General features: G+C 39.8%; 1 protein-coding gene across 8 annotated transcripts; it reads left to right on the top strand.

Moving 5' to 3' along the window:
- Positions 1–537: 537 nt before the first annotated feature.
- On the top strand, positions 538–23,380 carry mgaa (MAX dimerization protein MGA a). Of its 8 annotated transcripts, none has more exons than XM_027013174.2 (26): positions 538–889; positions 5,885–5,912; positions 6,068–6,972; positions 7,402–9,142; positions 9,310–9,382; positions 9,483–9,593; positions 10,669–10,797; positions 10,894–10,992; positions 11,183–11,898; positions 12,052–12,337; positions 12,467–12,651; positions 12,979–13,095; positions 13,208–13,247; positions 13,409–13,842; positions 14,058–14,313; positions 14,762–14,992; positions 16,008–16,304; positions 16,680–17,575; positions 17,740–17,903; positions 19,001–19,046; positions 19,180–19,305; positions 19,410–19,521; positions 19,692–20,195; positions 20,425–20,550; positions 20,746–20,871; positions 20,969–23,380. In XM_027013174.2, exons 3-26 carry the CDS (start codon positions 6,182–6,184, stop codon positions 21,886–21,888), a joined length of 8,526 nt encoding a protein of 2,841 aa, XP_026868975.2. In that variant the 5' UTR covers positions 538–889; positions 5,885–5,912; positions 6,068–6,181; the 3' UTR covers positions 21,889–23,380. The 8 variants fall into 8 exon arrangements, with proteins under 8 accessions (XP_026868975.2, XP_026868971.2, XP_026868970.2 ...); XM_027013170.2 differs by having other exon boundaries at positions 538–667; positions 757–889; positions 5,885–6,972; XM_027013169.2 differs by having other exon boundaries at positions 5,885–6,972.
- Positions 23,381–24,572: the final 1,192 nt, after the last annotated feature.

Here is a 24,572-nt window from a genome sequence, read left to right on the forward strand (position 1 = left end):
CTAGCAAACCTAGAGTTGAGAAACGCAGTGCTCATTCGAAGGACACTCTTAAGTTTCAGCTAACATTCTTAAATACAAAGTAAAAATGTTTGAGACTGCAAGAAAACCAGCTGCTATAGTTCAGTGGATACGTGTCACTGGTTAGATAGCTAGTATAAAAATATATATACGCGGCAGAGGTGCGAACAAAGGATGTCAGCTACGCTTGAATCCACTGGGGCTCCTTCCAAGGTTGTGTCTTAGCAACGTCGGCCAGTGTGCTTTCCAGTGTCGGAACAAAACACTAATTAAAGAAAATGTAGAACCTTCTATCTAGTATTCATCCATGATGCACGTGTTTCTGAAATTCCATCCATCGTAAATTCGAGAGAAACACAAAAAACAGTCCGTGAAAACAAACCAACAAGCGAACAGACTCAGCGCGAAGTGTTAAGTAGACGCATGCGCACTCACTTGTTTTGAAACGTGCTTGTGCTCTGAGCTTGCGCGCGGAGACGTAAACGAGTCCGCTCGGTGCGAGCTGCGACGTCCGTGCGTCACAACATGCACGTACGCTTTGAGGGTGAGACGTACGGTATAATGTTTTGAGTGTTGAGCCCTAAAAGGACGTTGTAGTCGAAGACAGGAGGAGCAATTAATATTGCGCGTTGCGCATTTTCTACAAGAGGTAACACTTGCTCTGGGTAGAAACATGTTCTTACTGAGGAACAGAGCGGTTTGATTCGATCGCGTGCTTTGGTATTATCTCTTATTCAGACTCGTGCCCACCTTGCGCGCGTCTGATTCACCCGCCATTCGACACTGTTCGAAGTGCACGCGCAGCACATCTCTCCGGCCTTGTTGAGATACGCGACGTCGGCGAAAATAACTCGACGTCCGCGATTCAAAGGTGATTGAAACTTATGTTGTTTTGTAACGCCAGCTATTATTGCTACAACTATTGATTTACTCATTATTTTAGGTTATTAATGAGGTCTAAATACTTAACCAGTTAACACATGTCAGCTGTAGGCAGTTACTGGTTAACGTTTTGTTGGCTTGTGGGGAGGCCTACTTAAGACGAAGCTACCTAATTTAAACTAAACTGGGCAACTCAAGAGCGTACAGTCGGTAACTTACATTCCCAAAAGAATGTATTCACAACAGGAAAGTCTGGTGTTCATTCTGGTTAGTATGTCGTGCAAAGCATTTTAATTAATTTATAGTGAAGCAATTGGCTACAAGCTTGGATTTTACTCCAGTAGAAGTCGTTGGCGATATTTAAGTTTCAATTAGGTCTATAGTATACATCAAGTTTAAGAAAGCTATAACTGACATTTGGGGTCCTGTCAAGACAATACCTGGAAAAAACGGTAAAGACAGCTGCCGTGCTGTTTATTGTAATTCTTGTTTTAAAGAACAAGCAAGAAAACTCCCGACCCTTTACATAGCTAGGTTAACCAACCTAGTAGGCCGCGGGAGAATACGAACATGGCGGCAGTTTGAAATGGCGACGTTGTCCAGCGTCTGTCTTGGTGGCAAACATTTACTATGGAATTACATTTTTTTTAAAATGCAAGAGTGTTGTCTACAGCTATTCAAACATGTAATTTACCACAGTAATGGACCGTCGGCTAGTGTTAGTTGTGAAGAACTCTTGAAACAGTGAATATGGTTCCCATTATAAGACACCAACAACAAATGCACTGTAAAACCCTTCAGTAAAAGTTGGTAATATTGTTGCAGAGGAAGCCTGTATCGATGGAGGGTATGATCTCTTATGTTAGGTGAGTGCTTATTTTATTAAAAATGGGCTTAAATGGATCCCTGTTGAATGGGGTGAAACTGATGTATAAAATCATCCAAACTAGCCCATAAAACACCCCCACATTCATAAGTGTTATACATTTATATTCACAGTTAAACCATCAGTACATAACTGCAGGTGTACACCACTGGTGTCTTTAAACTGGTCTCTTTGGGAGTTCAGTGGATTTTTGGAAAGTAATGTTTGGTTATCCCTCTAGCTTAAATTTGTAGCACCCCCTATTGTGTGGATTGTTGCCCTCAAAAATGATTACATTTCTGGGGACGAGGTGTTGGAAAAAATCCTCCAAGATTCACCTCAAATAAAAGTAAAGCTACTTCTGAAGAAATGTGGTCAGAGTAAAGTAAAAGCACAACATTTACATAAATGATAACCAATTCAAAAGTGTTCGGTGTATCAGCTGAATGAAGCATGGATTTCTAATTGTATTATAAGTAGAATATTCAATTATAGGCTCAAGACAAGGTTTAAAATAATGTTGGGCACAACAGCCAGTTCTACATGGACTTTGAAATCCATAGTAGTACCTACAATGTAGATGGCTACTAGGGATGCACTGATCATGAATTTATATGTCCAATCCCAATTTTGATTTCTTTAACACCTTCTCAACTTTCCTCCTGGGGGGTGGCTTTATGAACACATGAAACACACTAGCATATTTCCAGTTTGAAACCACATTTTAATTTGTAATTAATTAAATGTAAATTGTAAATAATTAAGTTTTAACTAGCAAAACTGCCATTTCATACTTTATAATAATCAGCAAAATCCCGTATCATCCGCTACTGAGAACGGCGGGTAACTTTCCGTCACTTTGTAACTTGGTGATGCCGTTTGCCTCAATACTCCATCATGGTATTGGGTTCTGTGAAATTACTTTGATTCTTTTTTCCATTTTGGTGTTTTCGCCTTGTTGACTGGTGCGATAAATGTAAGTGTCGCACAAATTAGTTTTGCCTAAAATCAGAGCTGTATCTACACCTCAAACAAATGTTTTTGATGTTTTATTGTAGTCATAGCAACGTAGCTGCAGCAATTAAAAGCAAAGTGAGTGCTCTTACCTGGCTTTTATTCACATCATAAAATCACAATGTACTGGCCAAAATTGAAGTAATAAATCGGCTGATTGCCAATTGTTTGGAGCAAAAGTTAGCAAGTTGTTTCTGATCATACACCCTCAATAGCTATACTTTTGTAGATGCCCAGTATTAGCAAATTGCAGACAAACCTAATGCTAGCTGAGAAGGCTATAAAAATGTAAGTGCATGAAGCTATTTTTCTAAATATGGTTAACAATTACAGCTGTGCTTGCTTTTACCTAGCAGTTATGAATTTCCTAAAGGCTCTGCACAAGTGTTTATTTTTTTTAATCTGTGAAATATTCCTGCAAAGAATGTTATATTCTAGTTGCCTTCCAATTTTTACCCTAAGATGACATTAAAATGAGTGTTTTGAATTTTCTTTTTTTTTCTTCTTTTTTTTGTCTGTCGCCTTTTACCACTCTGCTGAGTGGGCATGGACCCGAGTGGATTGAATGAAAGTCTCAGTGTTAAACTTAACAACCCAGTTAGTCAGTATGGAACAGGCTGGAAAAAAAGATTGCATCACCATGGCTTTACTTGTCTGAACCTGAAGAGGTGAAAGGCAGTTAGTGGGTCTCAGTTAGAAGTGGAATTTGTGCCATATATTTAAATAGAGACTAATCAAATTAGAGGACACTAGAGTATATTTTAAGAATGTATTCAGAGCGGTATCATCTGTCCATTTTTTTTTTAAACTATTGATCATGTTTACATTAAAGCTATTAGCTAGCTAGCTTCGAAATCTTAAGGGCATTTTCTGTTTTTGCATATTTTCTTAAATTCACTTTAGAGGTTCTTACTTATAGCGTGATGCCCATATGTTTCATATCAAAATGTTCAGACCAGTCTCTGCTCTCTTCCTAAGGAAGTAACAGTTGACCCTAGAGTACTGCATAAAGACGGCCATAAAGCTGAAAATATCAGGTCAGTTTTAGAAATGCATCAAAGTAAACAAATAAACTCAATCGTCGATTAGTAAAAGTTTGTCATACTAGTCATGACAAGTGTATTAGAAATCATTTTCACGAATTTTGTACAGAAGCAGCATTTAGCTAGTAGCAGACATCATGCCTAAATGTGACCATAGCTATCTAAATCTGCTATTGTAGTGGTATTGTAAAATAACATTTAATTTCGCCGATCTCTTTTGTTTTTGTATTATCCTTAATCAAAGGAATAAGACCTTTCAGGCTCTAAAGCTCCATTACCTTTGTCACTACTTTCTAAAACCTCTGCAACTTCAGCCGCTGGGCACTTGTGGCACAACATTTTAGCTAGCTGGGTAGCTAGACAAGGTTTGAACAAGAAAAGAAATGTTTCTGACAGGAAGGGTAAATGCTTAGTGATTTCATGATTGTTTCTTGGTTAGTTTCGCACAGATTAACACAAATTCATTTATCACGGTGAATAGATGGATAAGACCCGAGTGAGACACGAACACAGGAATCTTACAGTGAGAGGCAGATGATGTGTATCCTAACTTATAATCTAACCTCTATATCTAACCCCTTCTGGGCTCTTTATTCTTACTGTCGACAATGTTGGAAGCTTCCACAGATTCAGGAAATGTTTCTAGGCTATCCATATTTCTAGGCGATCTTATTGCAACAACAATAATAAAAACATTGTGAAACATAAAAAAAAAAAGACGCAGCAGCACAGTCATTGACTGCAGAGGGCGGTCTAGCAAACAGGCTTTGACTGTTCACAGCAGGAGCTAAATGTGTGAAAGTCACTGACAATTGGTAATTTTAAAAATGTAGTTTAAAAAAGTGAAGCATATAACATAAAACTAAATTTGTAGCTGAGCTAAAACACACAAAATTAGCAAATGTTAGCATGCACTAATGTTTTGTTATCTCATTGCTTGCTACATTACTGAACAAAATGTCACATGAAAACAATTACTTAATAAAAAATTCAGACTTACCAACTTTGTCATCCATATTCCCTCCAGTAAGTGTTGGAAAAGCTGTTGTTTTAAGCTTTAGTTGGCTGACAAATCCAGAACTGCGCTGAGCACAATTTTCAAATGAATTCGAAGTAAAATGCCTTATACAAACTCTAGATATGGTGTCACTTCAGCCCCAGAAAGAAATTTGAGCCATTTTGATTGTCTTGTTTCTGTAATAAAATGTAGAGTAACCTTTTTTCTGCTTTCATCCAAAACAGCATTTGTATGCTTGTGCCATGTTACTCAAGTAATGCTATACAGTGTGTGTGAAGGTCAGTTGATTTCACAGTTCATGAACATGCAATATAAGGTACCTTATGAATTGCTATAGTCAGTTGTTGTTATCCATGGAAGATAACAAAATAAAGTGTATTTCCTAAAGTTAGGATGCTGTATATAAAATAGGGGTTATTTTATGCACTCTACAGTGCCCAGTAAATGTTGAACTGAAACAGAAGTATGGAAATAATCACAGGTCCTGCTAGTAAAACATTTTGAGTAAGCTGGAAAAATACTGTGCAGAGCCATTAAGACTAAAATAGAGACATTATCTAAATATGATCCATTGTCTTTTCAAGTGGGGTTTTTTTTTTTTTTGGACTCTCCATTGTTGATCAGTATGATTTAACTCTGGTGGAGCAAAAGGAGAGACAGGAGGCCAAATAAGAACCTTATCAAATAAACATAATCTTTGAAAAATGACTTCTAAAGAATTAGGCTGTTTGAGTCACTCCAGTGGTTTTTGTTTGTTTTTTATCAAAAGCCCAAAAGCCATGATTTTATATCGGTTTGCCATTCTCAGTGTTGTATTTGCAATCATTAATTGTGTAAAAAAGTTTACATGAACTGGAATGTGTGAAATACAAATGTTATGAACTGCTTTGAAGTAAAAATTCTACATTTACCACCTTCATCTCCCATTTTGCTCTGTGTTTTTCTCTGTTGCAGTTGCTGATTCTTTTTCTTGCATAACTAGCAAAATCAACAGGTTTAGAAATTCCCACTGATCAGTCTTCATATTTCTTGTTTCTGTTGAAGGCTATTGAATGATCACACATAACCTGAGGTAAGGGGGTCAGAAGCTCTTCAGATGCCTCCTTCACATCCATGGCCATCACAGATAAGCAGGCCAAAATGGTGCTTCATCAGGAGGGCATAACCACATCTACATTGACACCTCAAGCTTCCTCTGCTCGCTCAATTTTTGTTGTCCTCAAACAGTTACATACTGGAGGTGGAAGGCTGGATGAAGGAGCTCTCTTGGCTAATAAGGAGGCAAGTCCTGCAGGAAAATCCACAACTGACCCAGGTGTAACAGGCTCTCAAAAAGTATCCATGTCATTGTCAGCTATGGCATCCTCCGATAACAGTAACCAGCTATTGAACTGGCCAGCTGAGACTACATGTAAAGGAATAACTGTTACTTTGGATAACAATAGTATGTGGAATGAGTTTTTTAGATGCCAAACTGAGATGATTCTGACCAAGCAAGGTCGTAGAATGTTCCCTTATTGCCGCTTCCGCATCTCTGGGTTGGAACCATTTCAGAGGTATACTTTAGTAATGGATATGCAACCAGTAGATAACCACCGCTATAGGTGGAGTGACAGACGATGGGAGACCAATGGGAAAGGCGACCTGCATATTTTTCGCTCCTTTGTACACCCTGATTCTCCAGCAACGGGCCTCAACTGGATGCAAAATCCTGTTTCGTTTTACAAACTGAAGCTCACCAACAACACCTTGGACCAAGAGGGCCATATTATAGTAAACTCTATGCACCGGTACCTTCCCCGTTTTCACATCATACCTGCAGATAAAGCCACAGATATTCAGCTAAGTGGACCTGATGTTATAACTTTTAGTTTTCCTCAAACAGAGTTTTTTGCTGTCACAGCATACCAGAATCTGTGCATCACCCAGCTTAAGATTGACTATAACCCCTTTGCAAAGGGTTTCAGAGATGATGCTACCAGGACTTTGAATAATCTTAAATCCTTGTTTGCCAAGAGGAATGCTGCTGAAAAAGTCTGCAAAGGACAGAATCTCCCTGTCCCCAATAATGGGGATCTTAAAAATGCTAATTGTGATCCCCTCCCAACTGCTGAGCCTGACAAATGTTCTAGGTAAGTATTTTTCTATTCTTTATAGCAGAAACTCTTTCAGTACTATCTTGCATAATTTTTAAGTGTTTGTTGTTTGTAGTGTTTTCAGAAGCTAACTTTTCTTTAAAAAACTTTACACTAATTTCTGACTTCTGTTAAACATCATCTTGAAACATGATAATCACGTAAGACGTCATAGAAAAACAACCATCTTTGTGGTAGTCAGGCACAGCCCCATATTCATGACCCTAGCAGTTTATTGGTATCTGAAAGTATACAAGTATGAAGACGGTAAACAATTTTAAACCCCCTGAAGTATTAATTTAAAACTAGTAACTTGTATTTGTATAACATAAGCTTGGTATTCAAAGGAGTAGTAATAGTAATATTTGTTTGCTTCTTTTTAATATTTGTGACATGCTTGAATCAAGCGCTCTTTTCTGTTCTTAGCAGTAAGAAGCGCCCATGGCCAGGGGGGCTCTCTGAATTGATCAAAGGTGCTCATGTTAAAGTGAAAAGGATATCCCTTGATAAAGTCCATGGTGGCAGTGGACAGCCAATGAGCATTTGCAGTCTCCATGCAGAAGAGAAAAAGATAGACCTTGCATCCAAAGACTGTAAATCAGAAAACATTTCATTCATTGCCGTTGCCAATGAGGAAACTGAAAGGAAGCCAAAGGAGGAGAATGGGACCACTGATGTCAAACAGGGGGACACAGAAGGATCAGTGTCATTTTCAAAATCTGAAGACTCAACCACAATAGAAAATATTGCAGAAGTATCATCACAAACAACTGGCATGCCAAATAACTCTGATAAAACTATTTCAGACACATCCAAAAGTGAAAATATGTACACAGCTTTAAGTGAAACAATAACCATATCAGATGAAAATGTTAGGGAAAATTCACAGTCTGTGGTCAAACCTCTTGACTGTATTGAAGTGAAAAAGAAGCGTGCAGAGCCTGTTCCCCTACCTCTCCTTGCACTGTTTTTACAACAGTTGAAGTCAAAAACAAGGCCCACCAAATCAAAATCTGAAACCGCTAGTTCTTCACATACTGATAACTCTTGTAATTCTACTTTGGCTGCTGAAAACATAGCACATTCTAACACATCCTATACATCCAAGTTTAGCAACCAGTCAAACACACAAACTGCAGCTTACCCTACATCTGAAACCATTATCTCACCATGCACTGTAGCTTGCACCACAATGTCTCCAAGCTTATTGTCCACTACATTATCCTCTACATCAACTACACCCCATCTCCCTTCCATTCATATGCCTTTGAGGTGTTCTCTTTCCCTAGATATCACAAATGCACTCAAAGTCCCTGGCCCTACTCTTGTTGCCAAACAGAAATCTACCTCAGCTCCAGATTCTGTCACCAGCCATGACTTCATGGCAGATTTTCCTGATATAGTGCTTCTCCCCACCCCTGAGGATGTAAATGTCCCTGCTGCCCTTGTGCAGAATTCTGTACCCATCACAGCCACTGCACCTGACACTAATGTGACTGTCTTTTCTGATGCTCCCTCTGGCCTTGCATGTAGCTGTGCTCATGAACCCTTCCCTGCTACTACACCTAATTCGCAAAACAATGAACTGAGTAAAGTGACTACCCCTGAGACTGCTGTTGATCCTGGTACAGTCCCGTGCTCTCGACCTGGTCCTCCACAATTCCCATTCTCAGGTGATGCCACTCTGTCCTCACCATCACATGCACCATCATCTCCAGATTTGTCTCTGCCAAGTCCAGCTCCTTCTTCACCTGACCCATTTCCACCAAGTCTGTTTTCAGATAGACCAATACCTCCAAGAAAGTCACTTGACCCTTTTCCACCCTGTCTAACACTTGATAGACCAAGACCTCCTTTAGAGTTACCAGATATAGTGCGACACAGTTTTTTTATCACTAAACCAATACCATCTGGAGAACAAGAGCCAGCAGTTAACAGTGTTAGTACTGAGGTGCCGTGTCCTGCACTTTCCCTTGAATCTTGTGTTCCAAAGACAACCACACAGGACTTGCAGGACAGTACAAGCACAAAAGCAAAGCTGAAAAGGAAAAGTGTGAAATCAAAGCCAAGTGAAGATACAGAGGTGCCTGAAGGTCCCATACCTGTCCCAATGCAGCCCAACCTTGAGGATGTAGAGGGACAGTTGTTTGTTTCATTCATCTCAAAGGTATTTCAAAAGTTCAATTAAAAAAAAAAAGATTTTTATTACATAACTACAGAAGAGAATTGGGGATTTTTTGAAACTTTGTGGTGTGCATAAATCATGCTTTTGCCTTGAATCAATTTATCACATCCCTATATTTTATCTTATTGTGAAATACTCTCTGTAAACAGAAAGCACTTGAAATTCATCTTGGAGATGAAGTTAAAGAAGATGATTTACATGAGACTACAGAGAAAATTGATGGTAAATTGGAAAAGAGTGTATCTTATGGTTCACTATGAAATATTCATTCCTAAATTGGATTTGATGCTCAGTTGTATTTCTGTCTTATTTTATATAACAGGTGAAGTCCCTAATAATCTAGAAGAAAGAATTGATGCACTTGAAAAGGTCCTACTGCGTGACTTAAAAATGATGAAGCATAGACAGGTCATCCACCCAGTTCTGCAAGAAGGTAGAAAATTTAATAAATATCAAGTCTTACTTTTTTATTTAAAGTGGCATGGTTTTGGTTGCTTTTGGCTCTTGAAATTAGATTAAAGTGCAGACTGTCAGCTTTAATTCCAGGGTATTATGAACCATGTATAGTTTTTCCATTTAAGGATACCAAAGGTAATGGGACAGTTGGCTGTTCACTTGTTTAAGACGTGTCATTGCAACATTAGCAGTGTACAATGGAGCTAGTTAATGGTGCAGAGTTTGGTTCTAAGTGTTGCATTTGCTTTGCACTTGCTGTCCTTTCTCAAATTGAAGGCCAAGTTTGAATGCAGTTCATTATGAAGCTGAAATATGTAAATGAGAGAAACGTTCAAAACATGAGGTGTGTGTGAAAATCTGCTATTTTGAATAAGAGGCGGGAACACACTGGTGGACTTAACACTATCCAGCAATCTGGCAGACCACAGTATTGCACAGCTACTTTGAGTTGTGATCAGAACACAGTCAATGATGTAAATATATATGTCAGAGATTACCATACAGGGAAGATACAGCAGCACGATCCCAGAGGTTTAACCAGAAGAACTACTGAAAACAGAAAGTCCAGTTTTGGGTTTGCCAGAAATTAAACGCCAGTTGAAGTAAAATAATAATAATAATAATAATAATTTTATGGACAGATGAGCAGACAGTGAACTTGTAATAGAAACAAAGAAAAAACAGAAAAAAACAGCTCATGATCCAAGCATACCTCGTCAACTGTAAAACATAATGGCAATGGTATATATAGCTGCCAGTGGAACCTGTTAGTCTTTACTGATATGACTAGATAGCAGCATGATGAATTCTGAAGTGCACACTCCAACCAGGTGATTCTAAACTAATTTTATACCACTTCACCTCACTGCTGTTTTCATGTCTCTTGAAAAACAATGTTTTTTCAGGGGCATCGGTTTGGGGGATTAGATATCTATAAAATGGATTGTGATTCCTGTATGATTCAGCTGATGATTTTCAGCCATCCCCTAATTAGAAAACAGAGTATCAAAATCCAAAAGTCTTAAATCTTTAAATATGTATCATGTTCCTAGTTGGGCTGAAGTTGAACCTGTTGGATCTTACTCTGGCCATTGACCTGCAGTATTTGGGTGTGTGCTTGCCTATTCCTCCACCTGTGCTCTTACCTGGGGCAAGCCCAGGGAACTCAGCCTCATCATGCAGTGAGTATCAAAGTGTAGGTCAGGCTTTATCATTACGTGTAACTTATGAACTGAAATACTGCAGTTGTTCTTAATGTCATTCTCTGGGCTTCTCAGTCCGGTTTGTTTCTAGGACAGGGAAAACAACTGACTTTACTAAAATCAAGGGCTGGAGAGAGAAATTCACCACCTCTGGATCATCATCCTTTCCTGGAGGTATGTTGAGATTGAAATAAAAAATGTGCTAATGTCTCTGTGATAGCCCATTTAAAATCTTTCAGTTTGAAAAAGAGAAGAAAAAGCATTTGATGCAAATACCAGAATGTCTTACTCTTGTTATAACATGAATGAAGTATACATAAAATTCAGGTAAGAAAATAATCAAGATTTTGTGTCTTCTCTTCAGTCAGCACCAGCTTGGACACAGGCCAGAAGAACCTTTCTGCCTTTTGCAGTGACATGCTTGATGAGTATCTGGAAAGTGAAGGCAAACTTATTGATGAACGAGCTGACAGCTTCTCCAAGGCTGCCGTCTCTCCTGTGGCTTACCAGATGCCAACCAAAAGCACAAGCTACGTTCGAACTTTGGACAGTGTGTTAAAAAAACAGGTGCCAACCACCATCACTCATATCAAGCCTTACTCAGCATCTCAAAAATCTACTCTGGTTTCTAAAAGCAAGTTGGGTGAGAACACATCAAAGAAATCCTCCAGACCTGTTACAGAAAAAACAGCCTCAAGCACAGATAAGCCATTGTCTATGTCTCACATTGAGGCCTCCAAGCTGGGTTCCAGTTTGTCGAAGTCTGCAAGGTGTGGTACATCAAAAACATCATCCAGTGAGCTGTCAGCTGCTGTTAACTTGTCCCAAAGCAAAAAATCAGTCAAAATCAAGTCCAAGAAGGGATCCAAGACATCGCAAGCTGCTGTGGATGGTATATCACAGGGCTCTACTTCTGCTTCCCCTGGCTCAAGCACGGTAGGCGGTCGCAGTGCAGGACTACCCAAGACTCTGGTTAAACTAATGGATGTTGAGGATGGTGCGGTCTGGGAGGGCAAACATCGTACCTGTATCACTGAGGAACGGGCAGCCATTGCTTTGTCTTCTCTTGTGACAGTTGAGGTATATGACAACTAAGCTAAGGGTGGCTAGCTTCATAATGCGCTTTGGTCATATTGGTTACAACACTAAAGCCACACACTCAGTATGTAGTCCTGCTTCCTCTCACACTTGCAGTCTTCCTCCCTCACATTCTCTCGCTTTCTCTTCTTTCAGGCTGCAATGACAGGAACCCCTTCTACGGTCATAAAAAGACGTGCACCACCATGCCTCAATGACTTCTGTAGGTTGGGGTGTGTATGTGGCAGTCTGGCTCAGGAGAGGCGCCAGCATCACTGTGGCAAACCACAGTGTATGCTGGGCTGTGACTGCCTGCGACGCAAAGTGGTCCTGTTGAAGACGCCTGCTGAAGACGAGAGCCCAAAAGAAGGGCCTGAACCTGAGGGTCAATCAGCTGAAAATGGTGTTAAAGTGAAGAAGAGAAAAAGGCGGAAAACCTACAGTTAGTATCCTCACAACTGGTTAGAGCTAGAAATTAGTAAACGTGCAAGAAGTTCCAAGTTTTTCAAAATAATTTGTTCATAAATGAGTAGTTCATGACTCTTATTGTTCTCATCATGTTGTTGTCTAGTTCTGTCAGGTCCAGAAGCAGCACCTGAGCCAGCCACACGTGTAAAGATGCTGTGGGATCGGAAAAACTCTGATTCAGAGTGTGTTTTTATTCCCACTCCTGCCCAGCCTCACTGTCCACCACTCTTATCTCCAGAATTGCAAGAAGACTTGGATAACTTTCTCTGTTCTTCACCTAAAAAAGTGGTAGTGTGTCAATTTATTCTGCATTTCATTTAGTACATTTAAATGACCTCATATTCATAATTGAGTACAGTGTCCTACTGAAAAACTGAAACATTGCACACAACAGACATAAAGTCATGTGTTAATGGCAATCACATTACGAGATGCTCTTACCTAAAATGACTTTAGAAAACCATACAGTGAATAATAACACAAGCACAGTCACTGCAGTGCATTGTGAATTATGTTATTTGCTTAGTGTTTTTATGTTGGTGATATGTCATATTAAGTACCTCTCTCCTTTTTTCCCTGCGTTTTTGGGAAAAAATTGTCCTCCTTTGTGTCAAGATGGACAGTGGAGATTTGAACCTGAGCAAAGATAGCAAGGAGAGCTGGCTTACATGTGCTCGTGTGAGGCCATTCTCTAGGAGAAGACTTTCTCATACTGGACGAAGGGCCATTAAGGTGAGGCTCTTTAATGTGGGCAGGGCAATATTATACAGAATAAACATTCTTTTAAGAGCCTAGATCTAGATACCTAGTTTTGTCTAGATCTGATGACGTTTGTTATCTGCAGGAAGATGACCCACACCTTTGTTCACAGAGCTCAGCTCAAGGTCGGTATAAGTACCCTGAGTGGTACTTAGATTGTGAAGTCGGTTTTCATTTCATATTTTATTAAGTTCAGACTTTGGTTACGATTTTAAAATGTTATACTCGGACCAAAAGCATTTGTTCCAGAACCACCATTGAAGTCTTGTTGACTTCCCTGTTGCAGAGATGGAGGAGGGGGAACTTCGACCCCCTTCACTGTTGGGCCCAACAAAACGGCTGGAAATTGTGTCCAGGTGCAAGTGGGCAACAGCAGGGAGCAGGAACATCGTTCTGAGTGTGGTGTGTGAGCATATGGCCCAGGACCGCCTTAATAGTCCTTTCTGGATAGGCAAGTACCGAATTGAGCCAGTCACCAAGACTGTACAAGAGACAGAGGAAGGATCAACCATCACATACAAGGTTGTCATCTCTGAGCCCCATCTGGTGGACAGCAAAGTCAGGAAGGAGGAAGATGAGAGGGTGAAACAGCTAGAAGCCCTGTTGATTAAGACCATTGGGAAGAGTGAGGTGAAGGGCCTCCCTCTCCTCTCTCAGGTCACTCCTGCAGGTGTGCTAAAGGCTGAGACAAAGCTGCCTGGAGTTCCAGGGCAGATATGGGTATGTATACATAACCCTTATAGAACTTAGCAATAAGTATTATAAAGTTTGTCTTAATATAGCAGTGAGCTAATTCTGAACTAAAAGTATCTAACTAATTCTATCTAATAGTTAATAATAATAGTAATCATAAATGAAATTACAACTTCTGAATGCTGAAAAGAATTTCAGTCAAAATGTCTCTTCTTAACTTTTGTTACTCTCTGTGACTGTAGGTCAATGGAAAGCCATATCCACAAGCCAAGTTGGAACTGGGCCAGATGGGTGCTTTGCACCCAGCCAACAGACTGGCGGCTTATATCACAGGAAGGGTGTACACAGCTAAACAACAGGCCAGTAATATCGCAGCCACAGCCACCATTTCGAAGATGTCTCGCACAACTAATCCTACCACTACCACCACCAGTGTCGCCGTGACAACTTCTGTTACCAACACGCTTTCTCCCACTGTCATAACTGTTATGCCCACAGGTAGGTAAAAATCACAGCTGGTAAAACCACCTGATGTTAAACATGAACACGATTTCTTTCTGTAGGCTCAGGTTTCCACCTCTTTTCCTCTTTTCTCCTTAATTACTACTTTTTTTTAAATTAGAATTTTAAAAATATTTGAGCAAGACTGTCATTGGTAGCATACCAAAACCCCACTATCTTAAGGTTTGATGAAGCCAGCTGTCACGAGTGCCACATTTACATTGGGATTAGGAATACTTTGAATTCATCAAAAAACTTGTATCTAAAATGCGTCCTCAAATTCTAAGTGTTAGTCAGGTGATGTTTTACTGAAAATTAAGCCTACACCAAGCTGCATAAAAGAACACAATATTCAGTTTTACCTCATAAATATGGTAGGACAAATTGTATTCATAAAGGTTAACTGGGAGATTTAACCACATCCTCAATTTATTCCTCTGTACAGTGACTAAGCCCCCAGTGGGATCAGTCTTCACCCAGGTTGTGCTCAACCATATCAACTCTCAACAGCAAAAGCTGCCCTGTACTAGTGCAGGGCATATACAGAGTACCATTAAAAATCTCATCATCCCCACTTCTTCTCTGTCAACTGGAGCCACTGGGTTCACACTTTCCCCTAAAACACCACCAAAAGCAGATATGGCTTTCCAGGCATCTACCACGCCTGGTTCCACAGGTACCTCCAGCTTTGCTACTGTAGTAACAGTGCCGGCTTCACCAGTCACCCTTCTCTCTAACTGTTCTAACCTGCCGCTGGGTAAGCCTTTGTTCCCTTGACTGGCTGCACTCATTCTTTCATTTGTCCCCAGTGCTGCAAGCCCCCCATGTCTTGCTAGATGCAAATTGGGGTGGGCAATATGGTGAAAACTATATTTCCATCTACCAAGGATTTGTAACTTGCGTCTATAAAATATCTGATGCAATGTAATGGATATTAATGGGCTGCATTTAGGCTAGATCACAGTATTTCAGACTTTTTCAGGATACCCAATTATGTTGCGACGACCATATATACCACCATATTGCACATTCCTTACCTACTGCACAAGAGCTTTAATTGATGTTACCATTCTGTTACTGTAACTTTTGTCAGGCCCTCTAGACATTCTCTAAAGGGTGGGCTTGTGAGTGTGAGATTGTTTTCGTCTTGTACCTGTGACTGGATGCTGTTGTGTCTTAGTGTTCATATGGGTTTTGGTTGAAATGTTCTTATTTTACTTTTTTCATCATTATTCTTACTTGCTGATAATTTGGCATGTGACTTGTCACTGTTACTATAGCCATTCAGACCCATCATCGGTTTCTTCTCTGGCTTCATCACCACTTTCCATTTTATATATACATTTATTTCTAGTTTTCTTGTATTTGTGCTTAGAGAGTCATGACATGTTTTGTGGTAAGTTGTGTAAAATATAGGAAATATGCACGTGGTACTTATTGTTTATTTAATATTAATCAAGTATTAAAGTACAGATAGTTAAATTAAAGTACAGATTCCTTCATGTTTCTTGGCTATATGGATGTATATTTTATACTTTTTGGTAGTTGGTCATTTGTACCATTGTGTGTGTCATGTTCCATGCCTTAACAAAAAAAAATTTCTTTAGTTGATTCTGTCCAATTCTGTAATTCCTATGCATGGCTAATAACATGGCTGTGTTTCAGAATTGCCTCAATCTTTCTTTGAATAGATGGCTCCATACCAGTGACTAAGGCAGTGCCAAGGTCTGGATCTGCTGCACCAGAGAAGAAGACCTTTGTACTTGGTGCTTCTGGTCCATGTGCAGCGCAGCCTGCTGGTGAAATTAGGCTGATGCAGCCTATAGTTTCCACTCGCCCGGCCGTCCCAGGCCAGAGGATGGTATTTCAGATGCTAAAGACCTCTAATGGGAACACACTTTATCGCAATCCTAATGGGCAGCTCATACAACTGGTTCCCCTCAGCCAGTTCAGAGCCCTGAATCCCAACCTCCTCATACCAAAACAAAGTAAGTACTCTAGCTCAATATTACTGTTTAGCAAATCCAAGATTCTAGTACGGGAAAAAAATTCCTACTCTGTTTGAAGTGTTAATGTGTATTAGAAAGGAACATATTGACCACTATATGTATTGTCTAAAAGGATAATATTGTGTAGATGGTTTGAAGCAGTTATTAACACTTAGTCTAATCACTTTATTGTAAAAAGTCAAATTACAGCCCAGCTTTCCTCTCATTTTGAAGTCATGGTTAATTTGAACATCAGTGACTAGTCAGCTGGATTGACAAAATAGAGATAGTAACTGAGTTAAGTGTATAGATTTTTATTTAGCCATTGAGATCAGTCCATAATTAATTAATTGTTTTTGCACATTTTTTGTGCAGCCGCACTAGTACGTTTACCTACACCTACGCCAGTCCCTCTGAGTAAGCCTGTAAATGTCAGCTCTACCTCCAGCACGATCACTCCCTCCACAACTGTTACATCTACTACACAGGATCAGAGTCTGACCCCTGTGCACAGTACTACAACTGTCACTATGACTACAACCATCACGTCCTCTGTGGCTGCAAAACAAGTCATTTCTCTGTCTGGCTCCAAGTCCTTGGAATTTAGCAGCCAGCCCAATGCAGTGAAAATTGTCCCAGGATTTCTTCACAATATTGATACAAGCACCTTAAGAATTGTACCTCAGAAAATCGTCCAGGATCCCAAAGTGGTGAAAGATCCCAAAATCACCATCACAACTTCAGCGACCTCAGATCAAAACTCTTCAGATGTTAGTCCTACAAACAGAGGCTTTGTATTGCTTACACCCCAAACCACACAGAGCCAAGTCCTCCAGGGCTCTAACAGCACTGGCCATACCTTTGCTACTCCATCAAGGGGGACAGAACGGGACTCAAAACCCTCCCAGTGCTTAAGCGAGTCTCCTGATAAGGCTATTCATGCAGACCACTCCTACACCTTTGAAACAAAGGAATGTGGCAGCTCACCCCAAATGGTCGGAGATGCACCCAAAGAAGGGTCTGACCCTGCAAACATCTCTGGATCCCACATGCTGCTGAAGGAGGTACTGGCTTTGGGTCCTATTGAGACGGGTGAAGGATCTGTTACCACAGGTGCAATTGTGGTGAATGAGGATGGGTGTAAGACAGGATCAGTTCTGGAGGACGGAGAAATCGATTCAGATTGTACAGAACTGACTGAAGATTCGGATATGTATGATGACACAGAGTCTGCTAGGTCCAGTGACCAGGAGGACCTGTGTATAGTAACTGTAAGGGATAAAATTATTTTTTTAAAAATAATAATAAATAAATAAATAATTTTTGAAAAATAATAATATTGTCATCTTTGTGCTATGTTATAATTTCTTTGCAAGTATTAACAACTGCTAACATCTGCTGTTTTGAGTTGAGCTGTTCTTTAATTACTTTCCAGGATTCTAATGAAGGAGAAAAGAATATGCCACAGAAACGGGTCTTTGTGGATGCAGAATTCCAACATTTGACTGAGAAGGATGAAGAGGAGTTGGTTGATATTGAAACCCTTGATGAGAGGCCTGAGAGAAGCAGTTCACTGGCAGAGCTGAAGCAGCATGAAGGGTAAGTATGAAGCTTTGAGTTTCCAAATGCAGTGTCAGCGTGTCACTTTAATTGGTTAACTTTAATTTGGTTCACATTCAGCTTGAAAGATTGAAAATGAGACAAGCTAGATGTTTTGAAGCCCTTTCAATATTTTGTTTTTGTCATTGTCACTGGGTCACTAAAAATTAACTGCTTTAACTTAAACATTTTGTTGAACACAAATATGCAATCTGCAACAATAATGAAGTGTACTCCATTTTTATTAAAAACAACAAAGGTGATGGATTGAAGTTGTAAATGTGAAACCTTATGGATCTGGAGATTGAATGGAATACCCATGTCTTAAATAAGGAAATGGTCTAGACACCATTTGTGATGATTGTAAAGTTTACTTGTTTGTGCAGTTTTTGTATGACTTGCTCACGATCTTCTCTTTCAGCTCTTGTTTTTAAGGGGGAAAAATATTTGAGACACACCCAAATCAGTTGGGTTGACTGTCTAGCTAATAGAATTGCTTTGGTGGTAAAGTTTAGTTGGTGCATCTTCTCCCTGACCATCATAAGCACCTGTGTTGGTGCCTGATTAATTAACCAGGCACCTGTATGTGTGTGTTCTTTACATTTATGGCATTTAGCTGATGCTTTTATCCAACTTACAGTTATGACTGAGTACAACTTGAGGGTTGAGGGCCTTGCTCAGGGGTAATTTGGTAGCAGTGGGGCTTGAACCTGCAACCTTCTGATTACAAATCAAGTACCTTAACCACTCAGCTACCACTGCCACTTTACTTCATTTGTACTAAAACATTTTGCTAAAATAGACATTTTAAATTAAGAAGCTCCTTGGTTGAAGACTTTTTCTCTTTTTCCTCAATATTTATTCATTTGACACCAAAGAGCACCCAATTCTAACTAGACAATTCTAAAAACAGACTCTTTAAGGCAGAGTATGCCTACAACTACTCTTGCAAACTACTTTTAACTTGTCTGAAATGTGAACATAATATTGACCTTAAATTCACGTAATGAGTCTTTTACAAATTAAAACTGGCCATTTATTTTAGGCATCAAATATAAATCAGCCTGCTTTTTCTCTCTTTCATTTTCCATCAACAGTCATCCAAATCACAAAGCAAAAGTGGAGAGTGGAGACGAATCACCGGTATGTCTCTGCTTTGTTCTTTGTGGTTGTTTAACCTTAAACACCCTCTCTGCAGGGGCCTATCGACAGCATGTGTCTTTAGGGCCTAGATTAAAACACTGGATTATGCTGTGTGACATCACTGGTATTATAGGGTAAATGTAGGAGGAGGACACAGGAAAGGGTTAGACGCAGCACACTGAAGGAGTGCTTTCACAAGCTGCATAGGACACTCAGCAATTGCAATCATAAAGCCTCCAAGATGATGATACTGACACAGGTTTGTTTACATCTCCTCTTTACATCTGTTTTTATAACATTTGATTTCCTCTTCTGATTAGGAGTTTTTAATCTTCTCACTGGTCATTTTTCTGTTCTTAACAGGCCCAAGACGAAATCGAGTCTCTTACTAAAAAAAGAAATCAGTTAGTGAAAGTGCAAAAAAAGCTGAGGAAGAAGAGAGTGTACTTCCTTCAAGTAGCATCTCAGTTAACAGGTACTAAAAAGGTTTTGGTCTGCTCCTGACTTTCCTCTCTATGGTATTGCTCCATGGACCCATATTTCTGCTCTATATATCTTGGACTCAGTCTGATGAATGATGAAACCTGTTGTGGTGTGTATTGCCATGATTTGTTGCAATTGACTAACGCCCATACTTTTCCACAGGAAAGAGTGAAGAATCCATCTCTCAGAAGCTGGATGAAATTGTCGCTAAACAGAAAGCGCTTGAGAGCCAGAACAAAGCAAAAGGCACCAATCCAGACTTTATTGAGCAGTTAATAGATTCTGAGGAGATGGGTCTCGGCGCAAAAAAGAAGCTGGAGTTCGAGGAGAAAATGAAAGATAGCATATCTATACATGCCCACCTGTCATCTAACTCCAAACCAATAGACCTTAGCATCACTAAGCAGAAAACTCTGGTATTCCAGGACAAAGGGAAAGATAATGACAGTGTCGAGCAGAAAACACTTGAGGCTGATGATAAAGGAGCACAAGCTTTTCCCAGGCCATGTCAGCCAGATAAAATGCTTGGCCTTGACACTCCAGCAGCCTCTCATCAAACACCACATCTGGGAAACAGCCTTCCAGCATCACGTGAGCGAACACGACCCAACATCCTGGCCCGCAGTAAATCCCAAATGCCACCAGTGTCTCCAGTTAAAGATCAAGGTTGGTGGCTGGGAATGGGGAATAGACAGATGACATATTCAACATCAGGCAAATATAATCAAGCCAATATGGTCAGGATTGTCTAAGCTTTAAGCCAGTAACAGTGTCTCACTCTCTAGGCATCTAAGCTTAGCTGCATGGTATTTAAAAAATGATGTGTTATTAATATATTTTAAATTTACATTCCATTTCCCCCTTTTATATTGTCATGTCACACTGTCTTTTTCAGTGTTTGTTCCTCAAGTGATTCCGCTGGTACAAGCAGTGGTTCCATGCAATCAGATCATCGCTATAAGTAATCCTCTTCAACCCATTGGCATTGCTTCTTTAGAAGAAAGGCAATCAACTACACCAGGTCAGCACTCAAACCCATTAGTTAAATAACAAATGGATAGACGAGGCCTAAACCTAATCAAACAAATTTTCCAATAGTGTTTCATCAATGCCACTGCAATTTAGTCCAAGATTAATTTTAATTCATGACTTGAGAACCATTATTAAATGTGCACATTAACACTATATTGGGTTTTTGTTTGTTTTCTTTAAAAAGGGGTTGCATCTGTGTCTATATCTGTTCCTGCTGTGTCCCATCCAATACGAGTGGAGAATCCATTTCCTATTTTGCAGTCACAGGTCCTCAAGATCACCAACAGTCCACTTAAAATTAACACACCAGGTAGCTCCACACCAAACTGTTTTAAGAGTCGTTTTCATACTTTAAGATCATCATAATACCCTTTTGTTCACTTTTTTTTCCTCCTTCTTATTTTCAGTTAAACCTATAAGCCTCCCCAGGATTTCTGGTGTTGTCTCTTTGGTGCCACCTGAAAAGGTCATACCACCATCGCTTGTTCTGCAGAAGACTGATGCTACAGCAGTCAGCCAGGGACGGGCAGGCTTCAGGCCGGCTGTTCTGGAGCCTCTACAGAGCCACTCCTCTAACGTAGTCCCTTCTTTTCAGGAGGGACAGGGTGCAGACAGACAGCAGGAAGGAATTGTGCCCAAGCAACCTGAACAGGGTACTAAGGTCAACATCACTGATGCTGCAACCAGCCGAAAAGAAGAGGGCAAAAATACAGCTGGCAGCAATGAGCCAGATGACGAAAATCTTATGTCGTTGCTTGACGAGCTTGTTTTCCTCAATCAGCAGCTGAACAATGAGTCCACCCAGCCAGAAGGTGGTGCGCTGAATCTTACAGAGGCTGGAGAGGTACCAGCAGACCTGCTGACTGAGAAGGAGGCAGGTGTGGATGTAGATGACGAGCGTTCCCTCAGTCCTCTTTTCCTTAGGCTGGATGAGGATCTCATAGCCTCCACCACCTCGAAAGGTGATGAAATAGATGACATTCCCCCAAAGGTGGATGACCTCGTCAAAGTTATATTTGGGTCTGACTCTCCTCCGAATTCATCGGAGTCTGAGGTTGTTGCAGTGGTCAGTGACGGTGTCTCCATTGGCCTAGTGGGCCCTGCTAAACATGACGCCCCATCTCTGCCCCCTCTGCTGCAGATGAAAGCTGGAGGCATCACCATTGGAGACTCTTTGAAAGAGCAAGCCAGTGTGGCATGGCGGCCGATGCCCAAGCTGGCCCCTCTGGGGCTAAAGACCCAGGAGGCTGGGCCACCTAATGCGATGAATTCACTTGCTGTCAAACCTGGCTCTAAACTGCCTAGTCTTCAGAGTGCAAATACGTAATGACCAATTAATCAGGGATGTTTGTCGTTTTCACCTCAGCAGGTATATATTTTACATAGGGCTGTTATTTATTTTTTGAGTAGTGTTTGTTTTTTTTGTCCTGCTTAAGCAAGAACTACCTTTTGTGCCTCTGTTAAATCCAAAGAAGTTGCTTTTGGTTTTTCCCATTTTATTGCAGAATGAAGAGGTAATTGTATGCCGCGTCAGAGCGATTGTGAAACTTTTCCTCCATTTTTCCTCTTATTTTAGAAGAGGTGTCTTGGGTGAATGAAGTAACAGATCTGGGCACATTTTTGTGTGTGTGTGAGATTGTGCAACATGGTTAATATACACTAAGATCATAAATGCTAAGACAGGTTAATGCATGTGTGTTGTTTCAGTTGTTGTTCAATTCAGTAGGAAAAGCTTATGGAACCCCCCCCCGGGAGGTTACTCAAGGGTACAGTGGAGGTTCTTCTTCTCTTCTTTTTGCAGTGGTGTGATAAGCCACAGACCAGCAGTAATGCTGGACAGAAGTACAACCAGTGCCTCTAAGCTTACATTGTTCATTTGTTGTTGTTTTTTTGTGGTTTCATTTTGACATTTTTAAGAAAGTTATGTAATTATGGACTGAAGCAAAGTGGCTGTAACTGAGCCAACCACCTGTAATGATAACTAAAACATGCTTTCCACTGTAGCTTGTAGTCATAGTCACATGAATAGTTTGAAGGGTGGCTGGGTAGGTGAGTGGGTTGTTTGTGGTAACAGATATTTGTGGCCTTATCCTAGTCCTAATGAGCTGGTTAGCTGTAGATCTAACTTATTCATTAAACTAAAACTACATTGGACCAATTTTTAGTCCAACCTAATATCAGTTTAGAGTACTCTGTCCAGCTTGAAGAATTGAAATATTGGTTATATCGGTAATTGGTCTTAATTTTTGGTAAACTTTTTGTCCAGAAATGATCAATTTAGTTCTGCTTGCACATGTTTTTTTTTTTGTTTGTTTTTTTTTATATATATATATATATAACACACACACACACACATACTTTTATTTATTTTTTATTTTTTTGTAATCTTGATCTTGAAGGTTGCAGTGTTTGTTCTGTGCAAGGGGTTTGGTACTCTGTTTAGTGACCTTTGCATTAGAAGCTTTTGCCCAGGGACTTTATTCTAATGTAGTTACACAGTTGAAATGCATTTGCTAATAGGAAAACAGAAAAGCTACAAAATTAAATACTAATAATGCAATAATATACATCCTATCCAGTATGGCAGTCTGTTAACTTCAAACATTAAGTAATACTACCCATCCCCCTACAATAAAAAGGTATCTTTTCCATTAGATACCTTCTTAATTTAAAAAAGAAAAAGGGTAAGGGTCTTTTTTACATTATGGATATCTTTGCATTTTACTTGGTCTTGGAAGTAGACACTCAAAGGTTTGCATAAAGGCACAGATTTGTGTCTTTGACTTAATTTAGCCCTTTTTTCATGCAGTGATGGTTTTCCGTAGTTGTAATAATGTTGCCAGAATTGTCATCTAAAGTGTTTTCTTAACTTTTAAAGGATTTTTAAAGCTGTAGTAGCATTCTGTCTCATCGCCTAGTGAAACACTGGATGGGCATGCAACACTTTACTGATAACTATGCAATAGGTTACAGTCTGGACTAACATGCAGGTGCAGTATACCATAACTGAAGAGTTGTGAGAAGTGGGGATTATGGTATTCTCACTAGATGATGTAGCATGATGTCTTCTGTTTTGTGCAGCATTTTGTTTGGTTTGTAAATATAAAAAGCTTTTTGTATACATTTACAAGGTGGGGGTGGGGGGATGATTGGACAACGTGCAAACTTTTGATAAATGTAAATACGTAAACCTTATCTCTGCAAGGTAGATTGCTGCTTTTTATGTGTTAAGAGTCCTATTTTTTTATATGCAAGTCAGTGTTCTCTGAAATGATGACTGTAAAATAGTAACCTCAGAATTCAATAAAGGTATCAAAGATAATCAGGGTGTGCCACATTTTTAATCGCATGGAAGTTTGAAGTAAAAATGAGAACCATTTCAGATTTAATACTGCAGTCCCCAGCATGAATTTGGCCACCACTGTGCCTTCTGGAAGAAGTGGGACAGCGAAATACTTTCGCTGTATACTTACCACATTTTGAGCTCCATACTTCTACATAAACAACCAAAGTATTGAGACACAAAGTGGTGCAAAACATTTGTTCATCGCACTTGGTTCTAAAACTCCACTCCCAAATGTTCTCAGAGTATAGGTGTGATCTTTTTCTTTATATAGCAGCCATTTGCTGCTATGGAAGCAATGAGTTTAGGACATGAAAAAACTAATCTATACATTCAACTTTAGAATCCCATGGAATTAATTTTGATTTAAATGTCTACTGTTCTGAACTGGTTTTGACATTCTGTAACTTCAGAAGCCCTTTACTCGCACAGCTGTGGAAGGACTGCTGTCCAAAATGTGTTTATTTTTGAAACCTTGTATACACATACAAAAGATTTATATATATGGTCCTGAATGCTTTCTGAATCTGTGTACTGTGTTTAGCCATGTAGTAAAAATGGCAGTGTAGTACACAAGGTTTCCAGAGAACAGACATTTTGGACAAGTGCTTCACCAGCTGTATAAGCAAAACTGTAAGCACTTTACTTGCACATATAATAAAGAACCT

Source organism: Electrophorus electricus, chromosome 13, assembly GCF_013358815.1.
Source record: "Electrophorus electricus isolate fEleEle1 chromosome 13, fEleEle1.pri, whole genome shotgun sequence".
NCBI lineage: Eukaryota > Metazoa > Chordata > Actinopteri > Gymnotiformes > Gymnotidae > Electrophorus > Electrophorus electricus.